This window comes from Podarcis liolepis, assembly GCF_965112155.1.
Source record: "Podarcis liolepis genome assembly, chromosome: 4".
NCBI classification, from domain to species: domain Eukaryota; kingdom Metazoa; phylum Chordata; class Lepidosauria; order Squamata; family Lacertidae; genus Podarcis; species Podarcis liolepis.
Window position 1 is genome coordinate 53,719,127 of NC_139558.1, and position 12,117 is coordinate 53,731,243.

The 12,117-nt window shown below is 43.2% G+C and overlaps 1 protein-coding gene across 2 annotated transcripts; it reads right to left on the minus strand.

The window, feature by feature from the left end:
* Positions 1-2,169: 2,169 nt before the first annotated feature.
* Positions 2,170-10,633, minus strand: LOC310705584 (carbonyl reductase [NADPH] 1-like). Of its 2 annotated transcripts, XM_083500246.1 has the most exons (5): positions 10,167-10,633; positions 8,909-9,826; positions 8,050-8,381; positions 4,598-4,705; positions 2,170-3,554 (listed from the first exon to the last, which is right to left on the minus strand). In XM_083500246.1, exons 3-5 carry the CDS (start codon positions 8,336-8,338, stop codon positions 3,118-3,120), a joined length of 834 nt encoding a protein of 277 aa, XP_083356372.1. In that variant the 5' UTR covers positions 8,339-8,381; positions 8,909-9,826; positions 10,167-10,633; the 3' UTR covers positions 2,170-3,117. The 2 variants fall into 2 exon arrangements, with proteins under 2 accessions (XP_083356372.1, XP_083356373.1); XM_083500247.1 differs by lacking the exon at positions 10,167-10,633 and having other exon boundaries at positions 8,050-8,357; positions 8,909-9,126.
* Positions 10,634-12,117: the final 1,484 nt, after the last annotated feature.

Below are 12,117 nucleotides of genomic sequence, written 5' to 3' on the forward strand. Positions count from 1 at the left end.
CCCTTGCCGGATGGGGGAGTACCATTTCGAAACGCGGGGGGGGGAAGAATGGTGACAGCAAGATTTACGGGACACCCGCTTTTTCTATAAAGTGGCGCGGGGCTTCGCCTCGTCCCCGTTATCGCCTTCCCAGCCGCTTCAGCGTGGACAGCTCGCCTGGGCGATGTTTAAGTCGGATTCAAAGGCGCAGCTGCCCACCCCCACCCCGCCCCGATGAGATGGTTCATCCCAACATCGCGCGTTTGGGCACGTCTCTAGCTCCACCTGCTGGCAGAAGCGGGGACTGCAGGGTTGGTTTGGTTCGAGTGTGGCACTAATCTCGGAGTACATAGGTCGGGCTGCTGCGGGCAGTTTGGGAAATGCCAATCTCGTAATTAAAAGAGGGGCTTAATCTGTGTCCCTGGATCCATTGGCTGGATCCTGCAAAAAAATCGAAAGGATACTGTTGAAAGGTTGGGAGATGAAGGTTAGCGATCCTTTTCACTCTTCGGCTTTTGGTTGTAAGTGTTTCCAGAGGGGGCTTTATTAGGTCAGCAGAGTCTAATTTTTATGTACGTATGACTGACATGTTTCTGTCCACACCTTTTTTTAGTCATCAGTTTTGCATAGGTACTCCGTTATTTCCCCAGCCATCAGTGGGTGGCCCCTGATGAAATATTTCCATGCTGTGTTTTCTCCGCTCAGTCACTACTCCGTGCTATCCGCCATTGGCTTTTCCTGTTTGGGGCATGTGGGCAGCTATTTCCACAAGAAGAGAGCAAAAGTAAATGTTACCTGATGTTTCACTATTGGCAAAATTGAGGATTGTTCTTTGGGGGTCGGGGAAGAATTTGGATTTCCCTTTGTAGTATTAATACTACTACTACTACTACTACACCACTGGACTTGTATGTTTTAACTATGGTTGTAGATTTTTAGAGCTACTTTTGGGTTTTTTGTAAACCATTTTATAAATACAGTGGTATCTCAGGTTACATACACTTCAGGTTACATACTCTTCAGGTTACAGACTCCGCTAACCCAGAAATAGTACCTCAGGTTAAGAACTTTGCTTCAGGATGAGAACAGAAATCGTGCTCCGGCGGCGCGGCAGCAGCAGGAGGCCCCATTAGCTAAAGTGGTGCTTCAGGTTAAGAACAGTTTCAGGTTAAGAACGGACCTCCGGAACGAATTCAGTACTTAATCTGAGGTACCACTGTAAACCATATATTGCAAAAAATATCACAGCCTCCAGTGAGCTGAACCTTGCGTGACTGTTGTATCCCTTGAATAATTCATTGCTCAGAAATAACACACATACTGTATGTATATTAACCTAACACACCTTTCATATTCCTGCTCACTAGGATTGGCTGAAACTAGTAGCTGAGCAGCAGCTCTCTGCAATTTTCAAATGAGGACCTCCTGCATCAGCAGCTGGAGGAATTTAGCCAGGGCTACAAATGCAGAACAACCTAGGAGAGACTAGGCTGAATGTGCATTTCTGCGTGCCCAAGCGTCAGAGCTGAGCCTCGAGCCAAAGTAAGTAAGGCAGCCAAGCGAGTTCAGCAACAGGGCAGACTACTGTGTCCCTCCCCTTAGTGAACTTACAAGCCCCAGGTTCCCAAGTAAATTAACTCGCTCAGCAACAATATCTGCTGGTAGAATGCCAGCAGAGGTGTGGGAACTATCCAGTGTAGCACAGAATGTTGTACGTCTTCCTGATGGACAGAATCAGGGGTGGGGTATTCAGTGCAAATCAGTCCTGGACCTCAGGGAGTTAGTTTGTTCCCTTGGGACCAAGGTAGTTGACCAGGATAAACAAAGGTTTGTAGATGAGACCATCATAGGACATAATAACTGCATCCCACTCAACAATCTTTGCTCCACCAACAGCTTTGATCCTGCAAATCTGCTCCAGCTGCTGGAACAGATCAGTGAGATGGGAAGTATTCTGGTGGGGGCTTCTCTGGAAAGCTCGCCTGTTTCTCCCAACGCAGCAGTTCTGGTTTCCTTTTCTGACCATGGTAGTGGGTGATTTGATCTTTAGGGACATGGATAGCTGGTTTGTGATTGGTTTGCTGATCATATGGTAACTTGGCTTTGAAACAAAGAATACCGGTATTTAAAAAGTAACCTAATTAAAAAAACTTTAATCATGGTGTTAAGAAGTTCTAAATAAGCAGGTAATTGTAACAGTTCATAATTTATTCAAATCTCACAAAAGTTCATGTAAAATACTATTTGCCTGATTCAGAGTTACATATATAGAATAGGTTAGCCGTACCAATATAATTGCATTTAATTTCTCCTGCAAAGTGGTTATGCATTCTCATTTTCTTACAAGTAGTAGAGATGTAAAAGAAGGACAGCAAGCTTTGGGCTCCACTTATTTTTTTTACAGGAGGGATATAACAAAATAGTAGGAATTAAGACGTTAATTATAGGGCATCATTTTAGCCAGCAGCTGGTTTTCAATGCAAGGGCTCATATGACAGGGATCTTTATTTTATTTTGTTTAACTATGTTGGCTATGTCTGTATTTTCCTCCACATTGAATAACTACAGCTGGCACCTATTAATCTAGGGTTACAGGGCATGGGCCCTGATTTAAACACCCAGCATCTCTATTTTCTTTTAAGGGTGAAGGCAGCACTAGAGATGTAAAAAAAAACACACACATGTGAGTAGCGACAGGAGGTGTTTGTATATGTGGGTGAGAGAGATGCACATGTTTCCTTACGTGTGAAGTTGTACAGAGTAGTACAGTGTTTAAATTTATATTGTGATTGCAACTGACCACAGAGCAACAGGGAAGGTTAAAAAAAATTCTCCATCCTCTTTTCAAGAGCTCTACTCATTAAGAGCCAGCTGCAATATCTCAGATAAGCTCCAGTTATTTTATTTATTAGTTGTTATTAAAACAATTTATATAGCACTTCACTATAATAGCCTTTAAGTGATTTACAAAGAATACAAAAAATAAAAATCAGTTAAAACTATAAAATAAAACTACAATTAAAATGCCTGCTGGAATAAAATTAGTCTTCAGTAGGCGCTGGAGGCTCAGTAGGGAGCAAGGAGCCCGTCTGATCTCAACTAGAATGGAGCGCCATAAAATTGGGCACATGCCAAAATTCACCAAGGTTGAACCGTTTTGTCACTAACATACTGCCCGTGGGGCCCATCGGCTCCCGGGGGTAAAAGGGCCAAATACACTGGAGTCTCAGCTCCCTCATCAGGAGATTTGGGGGCTTTAGGACCTGCCATGTCAGTCCTGACCCACCCAGGGCAACAGGCATTCAGGAGAATACCATCACCTTTCCTTGTCTCATTCAGGTGCCTTGCTTGAATTCTGGACAAAACCGTTACCCCGATTTTGGTCACCCCATAAGCTGTATTTGGCCAACCCTCCTTCTCATGTACTCCCTTCTTGGTGTCTTCTACAAATTTTTCCATGAGTTTCACTAGTTCCTCTTCAGTGATTGTCTCACTCCGAAACTTCTGCTGTAGTTCTGGGCTACACATGGCCAAGGCCCGGACACTCATGACACTGGAGACATTCACTACTCTTCCTGTGACAGAAAAAGATGGTGATTCCACAATAACCAATGGACCATATCCAACTCAAAGTAGACATATTGGGCAGACCTAAGTTAGGCAAGCCAATTATTTATAATGGTTCCCCTCTGAGTAACACTAACGTTGGGTACATGGGCACACCAGAACCTCAGATTTGTATTTATTTGTATTGTTACCCCAAATTTATTTGTACTGCAACCCCCCCCCCCCTTGGCTATGCCCATGATTGTGTACAACCCAATACTCTGCAGAGCAAGTAGAAATAATAAGTGTCATACACCAAGTAAATAATGAAGAATAAATCATAAGCAAGTTGCATACACGAGAACAGAAACCTTTCTATGATGCCATGGAGATATTCTAAAATAAGAAACGGTTGACGGAAAATCTAAAATATATATGCTGTGTAATTTGAGTTTAATAGCTCTGAAGGCTATCACAGTGGCATTTAACACATACACACAGTGCTTTTTTCTGGGGGTATTCAAAGGTATGCAGAAAAAAAGCACTGTATACAATGTTTGGACATTTCAAGATAGAATGCAGCAGTTACTCAGAGTTGATCAATAGTGCAGTATGATGCCAGTAATTTCACTAGCTTCTCGAAATAGCTAGAAATCTGAATCTGACAGGCTGCTGATTTTACAATATTGTATCACACAGAGCAGAAAACAAATCCAGTTTGCTCCCCCTGCCCCTTCTTCTTCTTCTTCTTCTTCTTCTTCTTCTTCTTCTTCTTCAATAAATCTGTGTGATAAACCTCACTAAGCCCTATCTGGCTTAGTTCAACTTCTATTTGTCTCTTGTTTCATGTACTACATAAAGAGTACTATCCTATCCTCTTTACACGATGGCTGTAAAGAACAGGATCAGACTTGAAAAGCTCAGTTGGTCTGTCTGTCTATCTGTTTGTCTGTTGTTATTAGTAATTATTCATTTTTGATTTCCTACCTGCCCTACTATAAGGTCCCCAGATGGGTTGTGACTATTTAAAAATACAATATTTACTCCTGCAGGATGAAAATGCAAAGCTCACCTTGTGGTTTAATAAGTGGTAATAACTCGTTGCAAATATTTCTGGTTGCAAAGAAGTTCGTTTTCATGGACACTTCTGCTTGTGTAGGAAACGGTGTGGGGTCCTCCACTTTTTATTGGGCAAAGAAAATGGAAATACAAAAATATGCATTAAGGTACAAATGCACACAGTCTTTCCAGCATGTACACTAAAAAGGCAAACAACATAGTCCACTAATGGTCAACGTTAGTTGAAATTACATTGTGCAGCTGTAACATTATTGAAAATCTTACTACAGCCTTTAACAACCTGGTGCCCTCCAGATGTTTTAGACTATCCCATCAACCCCCAGCTAGCTGTTGTATATTTTACTTGTTTGATAACCTGTCTGCTTGTTTGGGATATTATAGGGTTAACTTGGAAACCTAGCAAATAACCTCAAGGCTCAAATATCAAGTTAGTTAAAACTCCTTGGTATGTGAGAGTTGCCTCATTCCTGGCTAAGGTGCTTCATGTGATTGACAGGAATCTATATTATTGCACACCACCCCAATCTCTGAGTAGTGAAGGATTATAGGGGTTGAGGCATTGATGCAGGGTTCATGTTTCCTTTTGGAATAAGGCATGGCAGAGGCTGTGGTGTCTTTATGATATACAGTATATATATACACATAGGTAAAGGTAAAGGACCCCTGGATGGTTAATTCCAGTCAAAGGCAACTATGGGGTTGCGGTGCTCATCTCGCTTCAGGCCAAGGGGGCTGGTGTTTGTCCGCAGACAGCTTTCTGGGTCATGACTATACCGCTACTGGGGCAACGGGACATCATGAGGTGTGCCAGAGTACACAGAAACACCGTTTACCTTCCCGCCGCAGCGGTACCTATTTATCTACTTGCACTGGTGTGCTTTAGAACTTCTAGGTTGGCAGAAGGTTGGAAAGAGCAATGGGAGCTCACCCCGTTGTGTGGATTTGAACCTTCTGATTGGCAAGCCCAAGAGGCAATGGAGGGGTTTACAGCATTAATGCCGTAAGAGAGCTTTGCTTCTCCCATAGCCACAGCCTTGGATTCCAGCAGAAATCAGGCCTGGCTTTCTCTCTGACTTTCCAGCCTGCAGCTTTTGCACCCAGCTTCTAGCTCATATCACTCAACCCTCCACCCTGGCCCTCGGGCACAGAGCCACTCCCTTCCCGTAATGACTCATTAGCGAGCCATTTCAGTAACTGAAAATGTGCTGGATCCAGCAATTAGAAGAGGGGCTCAGGCACACAGCCTCCCCTCCTCCCAACTCATAGCAATATAAAAGGAGGAGATGGGCAGTTCAAGGTGGAACTCAACATGATAAGGAAAAACTTTGTAAACCTGGATAAAGGGACTGTTTCGTCCAGGGAAAGTAGATGGTGGTTTAATCCATTTTGCTTTAAAGGGAATATACTGCTTTTCTGTAACTTTTGCACTGCATATCTTTTTTCTTAAATACCCACATTTTTCCAGGTTTAGTAAACTTTAGAACTTGTTTCATAACCCTGCGTGGTCTTGGCTTATTTTTAACACCCTCAAGCTTAGAAGATAGAATACCACACGACCTTACGAGGCTTCAAGGAGACCCCAGGGAAATTTGGAGGCCGGCTGATAAAAGACAGCCTTGTGGGAATAATTTACACCTTATCTAGTGGCACCTATTGTTTAAAGTGGGAGACTCGGCTGAGTAGAGGGGTGCACTCTATGCTAGCCGGGAACACCCTCTCCCCAGATGGCACAAGACCTAGGGTGGCTGCCACAAACACACATCAAAACTGTCTGGGATGTCATACAATTTTTTAAACATGTTGAAGATGTACAAAGCTCCCACACCATCTGCATTCACTTGAGTTAGCATTGTTTGCCGCAGTTCTGGCTGCTTGTACATGCCAAGAGAGGGAATGACATATATTTTATTGTGTCCAGATGTTTAAATTACAAAATAACAATAACACACAAACCCACATTAAATCTAGATGGAATAATTTTCATTTCTGTTGTAGAACATGAAATTATATTTGCCTTCTTAATAAGTACAGTGGTACCTCGGGTTATGTACTTAATTCGTTCCGGAGGTCCGTTCTTAACCTGAAACTGTTCTTAACCTGAAGCACCACTTTAGCTACAGGGGCCTCCCGCTACTTCTGCGCTGCCACCACGCAATTTCTGTTCTCATCCTGAAGCAAAGTTTTTAACCCAAGGTACTATTTCTGGGTTAGCGGAGTCTGTAACCTGAAGCGTATGTAACCTGAGATACCACTGTACAATTGATTTTATGTCTGTGTACCCATGGTTTCTGTGTGCAAGAATAAAGCTAAGAGCAGGCTAAAAGTATCACCTCTCATTCGGAATTACTACTACTACTGCTAATTAGTAATAATAATAGACAGTTGCCAGCTACCCACCAGGTACCCTGTGTTTTTCATTACTTACTTCCAGCATGGAACAGTTATGTATTGTATAGTGAGAAAGATCACTAACAAAAATTTAGCTGCTTCTGTCTCTGCAACTAACCAATAATCAAACTGCAAAGTGCCTTTTTCTGAATGATTGTTTGATTGTCTAACTATTCTGATTATAGTTTCCACAGGAAATGCAAGAAGCAAATTGCATGTTTATCAAACATTAATTGTATATGTTTTGCAGTTATCCATCACAGATTATGCTTTGCTGCATGCAAAAGATTTTATCATTTATTAAGAAACAGGTTCAAGTGTAGCTCAACAGACATGAAGTTGCACATGTGTACATGCAGTGAATACAGTGGTACCTCGGGTTAGGAACTTAATTCGTTCTGGAGGTCTGTTCTTAACCCGAAACCGTTCTTAACCTGAGGTACCACTTTAGCTAATGGGGCCTCCCGCTGCTGCCGTGCCACTGGCACGTTCCGTTCTCATTCTGGGGCAAAGCTCAACCTGAGGTCCTACTTCTGGGTTAGCAGAGTTTGTAACCCGAAGTGTTTGTAACCCGAGGCGTATGTAACCCGAGGTACCACTGTACTCATATGCAAGATTGGTACACTGGATTATTTACGTGCAGCTCTCATGCTTAGTCCTATTGATGCATTTTCTGTGTTGGAAAACAGTAATGTATGAAGCTGCCCTGAGCTGCAGGAAGGAGCAGGACCCATGAAAGTCACAAGCAAATCTTTGGCAAATCTTTAACTACTGCACTGCACTGGGTCCAAAGTACTGTACACTGTTAAAAGTACTTTACCTAGTACTTAACTTTGGTTAGAGGGCTCAGCTCAGCATCTGTTCTTAGCCCTAGGCTCAGCCCCAGAATATATGAAATAAGGTGAATGAAAGTTTCCTGACCACCAAGTAACTGCAGTGAGTTCAACTTCTCACTCATCGGGGACCAACAGGGTCATTTTTTTATTAGACTGCGGTGCTCCCAGACAGACCTGATCCCCGTATACTTTCTTTCCAGAAACTGAACACTGTTTTTACCTTTGAAAGCAATCCCTGCATTGTTGATCAGCACATTTAATCCTCCATACTTCTCCTTCAAGAAATCGCGTAGGGTTCGGATACTCTGCAGGTCATTTATGTCCAGTTGGTGGAACTGTGGCTTCAGCCCTTCTGCCTGCAGCTTGGCCACTGCCTCCTTGCCCCGTTCCACATCTCTGGCTGTCAGGTAAACATCCCCAGTGAACTGCTTGCATAGAGCCCGCACGATGGCCAGCCCAATGCCTTTGTTGGAGCCAGTCACCACAGCCACTGGAATGCTCTTAGACATCCTCTCTGCCAAGCGGATTCTGATCCGATAGGACGGAAGACACCTTAGGAAGAAACACATCCACATAACCGAGCATGTTTTCTGTATGGCGTCAGAACATCACAGCATTATTGCGCTATCCGATAGCACAGCATAATCAGCAAGAAAACTTCAAAAACAATTTGCTGGAGTAATTCCATAAATATGTTTTTTTGCAGCAAACACAAAAAATCTTGTGACACCTTTAAAAAAACCCTGTGAATTTATTGTGGCATAAGGGTTTTGTTTTTTTGTCTGAAGCCAATTTGCCAGACACATGGAGTGGCAACTTCACTGGATAGGTACATTTATCCCTATTGCAAAGATGAAGGACTGCCTGAGTTGGAGCATGTGGTTTGGAGTATTGCTTTGAAACCTCCATTCCCAGGGTGTGCCTATTGGCTCTTCCTGACCTTTGAACATTATTTTACACATTATTTTATTCTGCAATTTACAGAGACGTAGTAGGGAGGCCATAATCTACCCTGGTGTTTTTTTTTAGATTATCAGCAGAATTGAGCAGGTTCATGCAATCAAAGAAAAAGAACTTACCCTGCTGATTCTGTGCTGCGCCTGCTGTTGACTCTCTTTCGCCTTCCCTTGCACAGAGCAGGCACGACAAGGTTGCTATGGTGGAAAGGCTGGAGGCCCGCCTTTCCTGGCAGCTGTATAGAGCCTCAAGCATTTAAGGAGGAGGGGGAATATTAGAATGTAGCCTATAGGAGAATCTGAAACAAAACAGATGCAGAGCGTTGAGTAACTCAAAGATAAATCTGCTCCTCTGGGTATTAGCTTTGTGCCCTCTTGTTTGTTTATGCAACAGTCTGAAGTTAGGTAACATATTCCACATTCAGGAGTATTATCTGTGTATGGGAGATGAGACATGTACAAACCTAAAAGCAGCTTTTATGTTTGCAAGTTTGCCCTCAGGAAGAGGGAAGCGAGAAGCACTTTCCACAACCTTATGTTTACTTAGAAATAAATCCCACTGAGTTCAAAGTGGATCATTTCTTAAACTAAATGTCCTTGCAATAGGGGTGTTTGCAAGTTACATTCAGCTTGTGTACAAGCTGTGTAGCAACATGCACAAACTACAACACAACAAGTGCACACTCTTCACACAAACTCGAAGATGTGTAAAAATAGTTTGCGCCTGTGTTCAGACCTATGTGTAAACAAGCTAAAAATGGTACAATTCATATCATGTGTCAAATTCATTATAATTCACAATTTATAATGTGGCTAATATGTGTTTGGTGCTGTAAACAACAACAACAACCACCCAATATAAGTTCCTGCTTGCAGGCTCACCATTATTATTACTGTATTTAGTGGTGAGCCTGAAAACAGGAACTTGTACTGGGTTTTATTTTTCAAAATAAGAAAAGAAGGGAAGGAGGAATTGGAGGGAGTGTGGAAACTTTGCAAAGATTGAACAAAGTAAAAAGAAGAGAGAGTACATGCATTAGCCTAGGCCAGGGGTCTGCAACCTTTAAGACAAAAAGAGCCACTTGGACCCGTTTCCGAAGGAAAAAACAACTGGGAGCCGCAAAACCATTGCGACATTTAAAACAAATATATCTCCGGAGCCGCGATCTGACAGCGGGCGGGAAGGTGATGTCGGGACGGTGCGTGACTAACACACGCACCGCCCCCATGCGACGTCACAGCCAGTACAGTGCCCGCCACAGTGGGGAGTGTCGGGGCGCACAATGCGCCTCCTCCCCTCGCTAGTATCCGCCCCGGAGCCGCGGCAAAGGTGTAAAAGAGCCACATGCGGCTCCGGAGCCACAGGTTGCAGACCCCTGGCCTAGGCATAGGAAGAAAGTGGTGGTGGTGGGGACAATGCAAGGACAATGCAATAGAGAGAATGAGTTTATTATTATTTATTAAATTTGTACACTGCCCTTCATCTGAAGATCACAGAGTGGTTCACAACATAAAAATACAAAATAATTACTTAGGGAAGAAGTTGGCACAAGAAATAAACCTTGAAGACAGAAACTAGCACAGAGGAAGGGAGGCCTAAACGGAAGATTTGTGGTTGGCAAACCAAGAGGCTAAGGAGAATAGAGGAAAAGGAACAAAGATAAGAAGCACCAAGGCCATGAAGTTGAATAGCGGCTAGAAGTTGAAATCTGACATGAAGCAACAGAGGAAGTCAGTAAAGGGAAACCTATAGAGAAGTACAGTACTGTAACTAAAATAAGAAGAAAATAAAAATACGTGAGCGTAAGAGTTGAGATTATGGAAAGCATTTTTGCTTATCCAAGCTCATCTCCTTATTTCACTGCAGCCCCCTGTGCTGCTGAAAGTTGCCAGATCTTCTACAAAAGTGTGGGATATGGCACAGAGGGCTGCAGGGCGAGTGGGTAGTGGTACAATTGATGAAAATTGGGTGCTTCATCTTGTACTAGCAGAAGCAGCCATGGGTGGTGCCCAAAGGGACTGGGAGGGCAGCACAGCAGTTGTTGTTGTTTAGTCGTGTCTGACTCTTTGTGACCCCATGGACCAGAGCACGCCAGGCACTCCTGTCTTCCACTGCCTCCCGCAGTTTGGTCAGACTCATGTTAGTAGCTTCAAGAACAGTGTCTAACCATCTCGTCGTCTGTTGTCCCCTTCTCCTTGTGCCCTCCATCTTTGCCAACATCAGCATCTTTTCCAGGGAGTCTTCTCTTCTCATGAGGTGGCCAAAGTATTGCAGCCTCAGCTTCAGGATCTGTCCTTCCAGTGACCACTCAGGGCTGATTTCCTTCAGAATGCATAGGTTTGATCTTCTTGCAGTCCATGGGACTCTCAAGAGTCTCCTCCAGCACCATAATTCAAAAGCATCAATTCTTTGGTGATCAGCCTTCTTTATGGTCCAGCTCTCACTTCCATACATCACTACTGGGAAAACCATGGCTTTAACTATACGGACCTTTGTTGGCAAGGTGATGTCTCTGCTTTTTAAGATGCTGTCTAGGTTTGTCATCGCTTTTCTCCCAAGGAGCAGGCATCTTTTAATTTTGGACTGCTGTCAGCATCTGCAGTCCAGCAGTAGGGTCAAAGCCAGTCCCAGGCCCAGTCAGCCCCTGGCTGTGTGTAAGAAAAGAGGGCAGGTGGGGCTGCCAAATTAGTCTAGAAAAGGAGGCTTACCAAAACGAACAAAACATGCTCCTGCATTTCATTGCTTGGGAAGTGGGATCTGCAGCTAAATGTTGCCATATGGACTATTCCACTTCAGGATTCTAGTCGCCACCTCCATTTGTCAGCATTATGTCCACTTAAGTTCCCATTGGGCTATTTTCTCCACTGAGCCCCCCCACCTCAGCCCACTTTTGCAAATCGTATGTTTTCCCCAAGCTAACTGCTACTTATTTCTTGTGTGTGGATGGTACTGTTTTGGCAAGTACTTGGAGAAGTGATTCCTATCATACTGTGTATGATGATAGGTCAACTTCTCAAGATTCAAAATTAAAATTAATTGATTATTCAAAAAAAATAATGCCTAAGTATTATTGGTTTTTAAAAAATCATTGCAGTCTATTGGCACTGAGCAGGAGAAGAAGGTACAGCACTGCTGGTGAAATTATTCCCACAGGTAGTGTTTCCATTGTCACTAAGATGGTATAATATGGCATTCATAAGATAATTTATATGTAGAAAACAAAATTTCCCCATCACTTGTATAATTTTTAAAAACAAAACAATACAGGATAAGTGCATCTCTCCCCTTCTGCTTTATGCAGACCCCTTAAAATATAACAAAAAACCAGAGG

Bases quoted from the DNA above. Each gene is read 5' to 3' on its own strand.
- LOC310705584 (XM_083500246.1), bottom strand. From the start codon at position 8,338: ATGTCTAAGAGCATTCCAGTGGCTGTGGTGACTGGCTCCAACAAAGGC. The intron at 4,706-8,049 runs GTAAAAACAGTG...CCCAATAAAAAG, and splicing joins TGCAGGGATTGCTTTCAAAG to TGGAGGACCCCACACCGTTT. The intron at 3,555-4,597 runs GTGAGCTTTGCA...TTTCTGTCACAG, and splicing joins ACCACTTATTAAACCACAAG to GAAGAGTAGTGAATGTCTCC.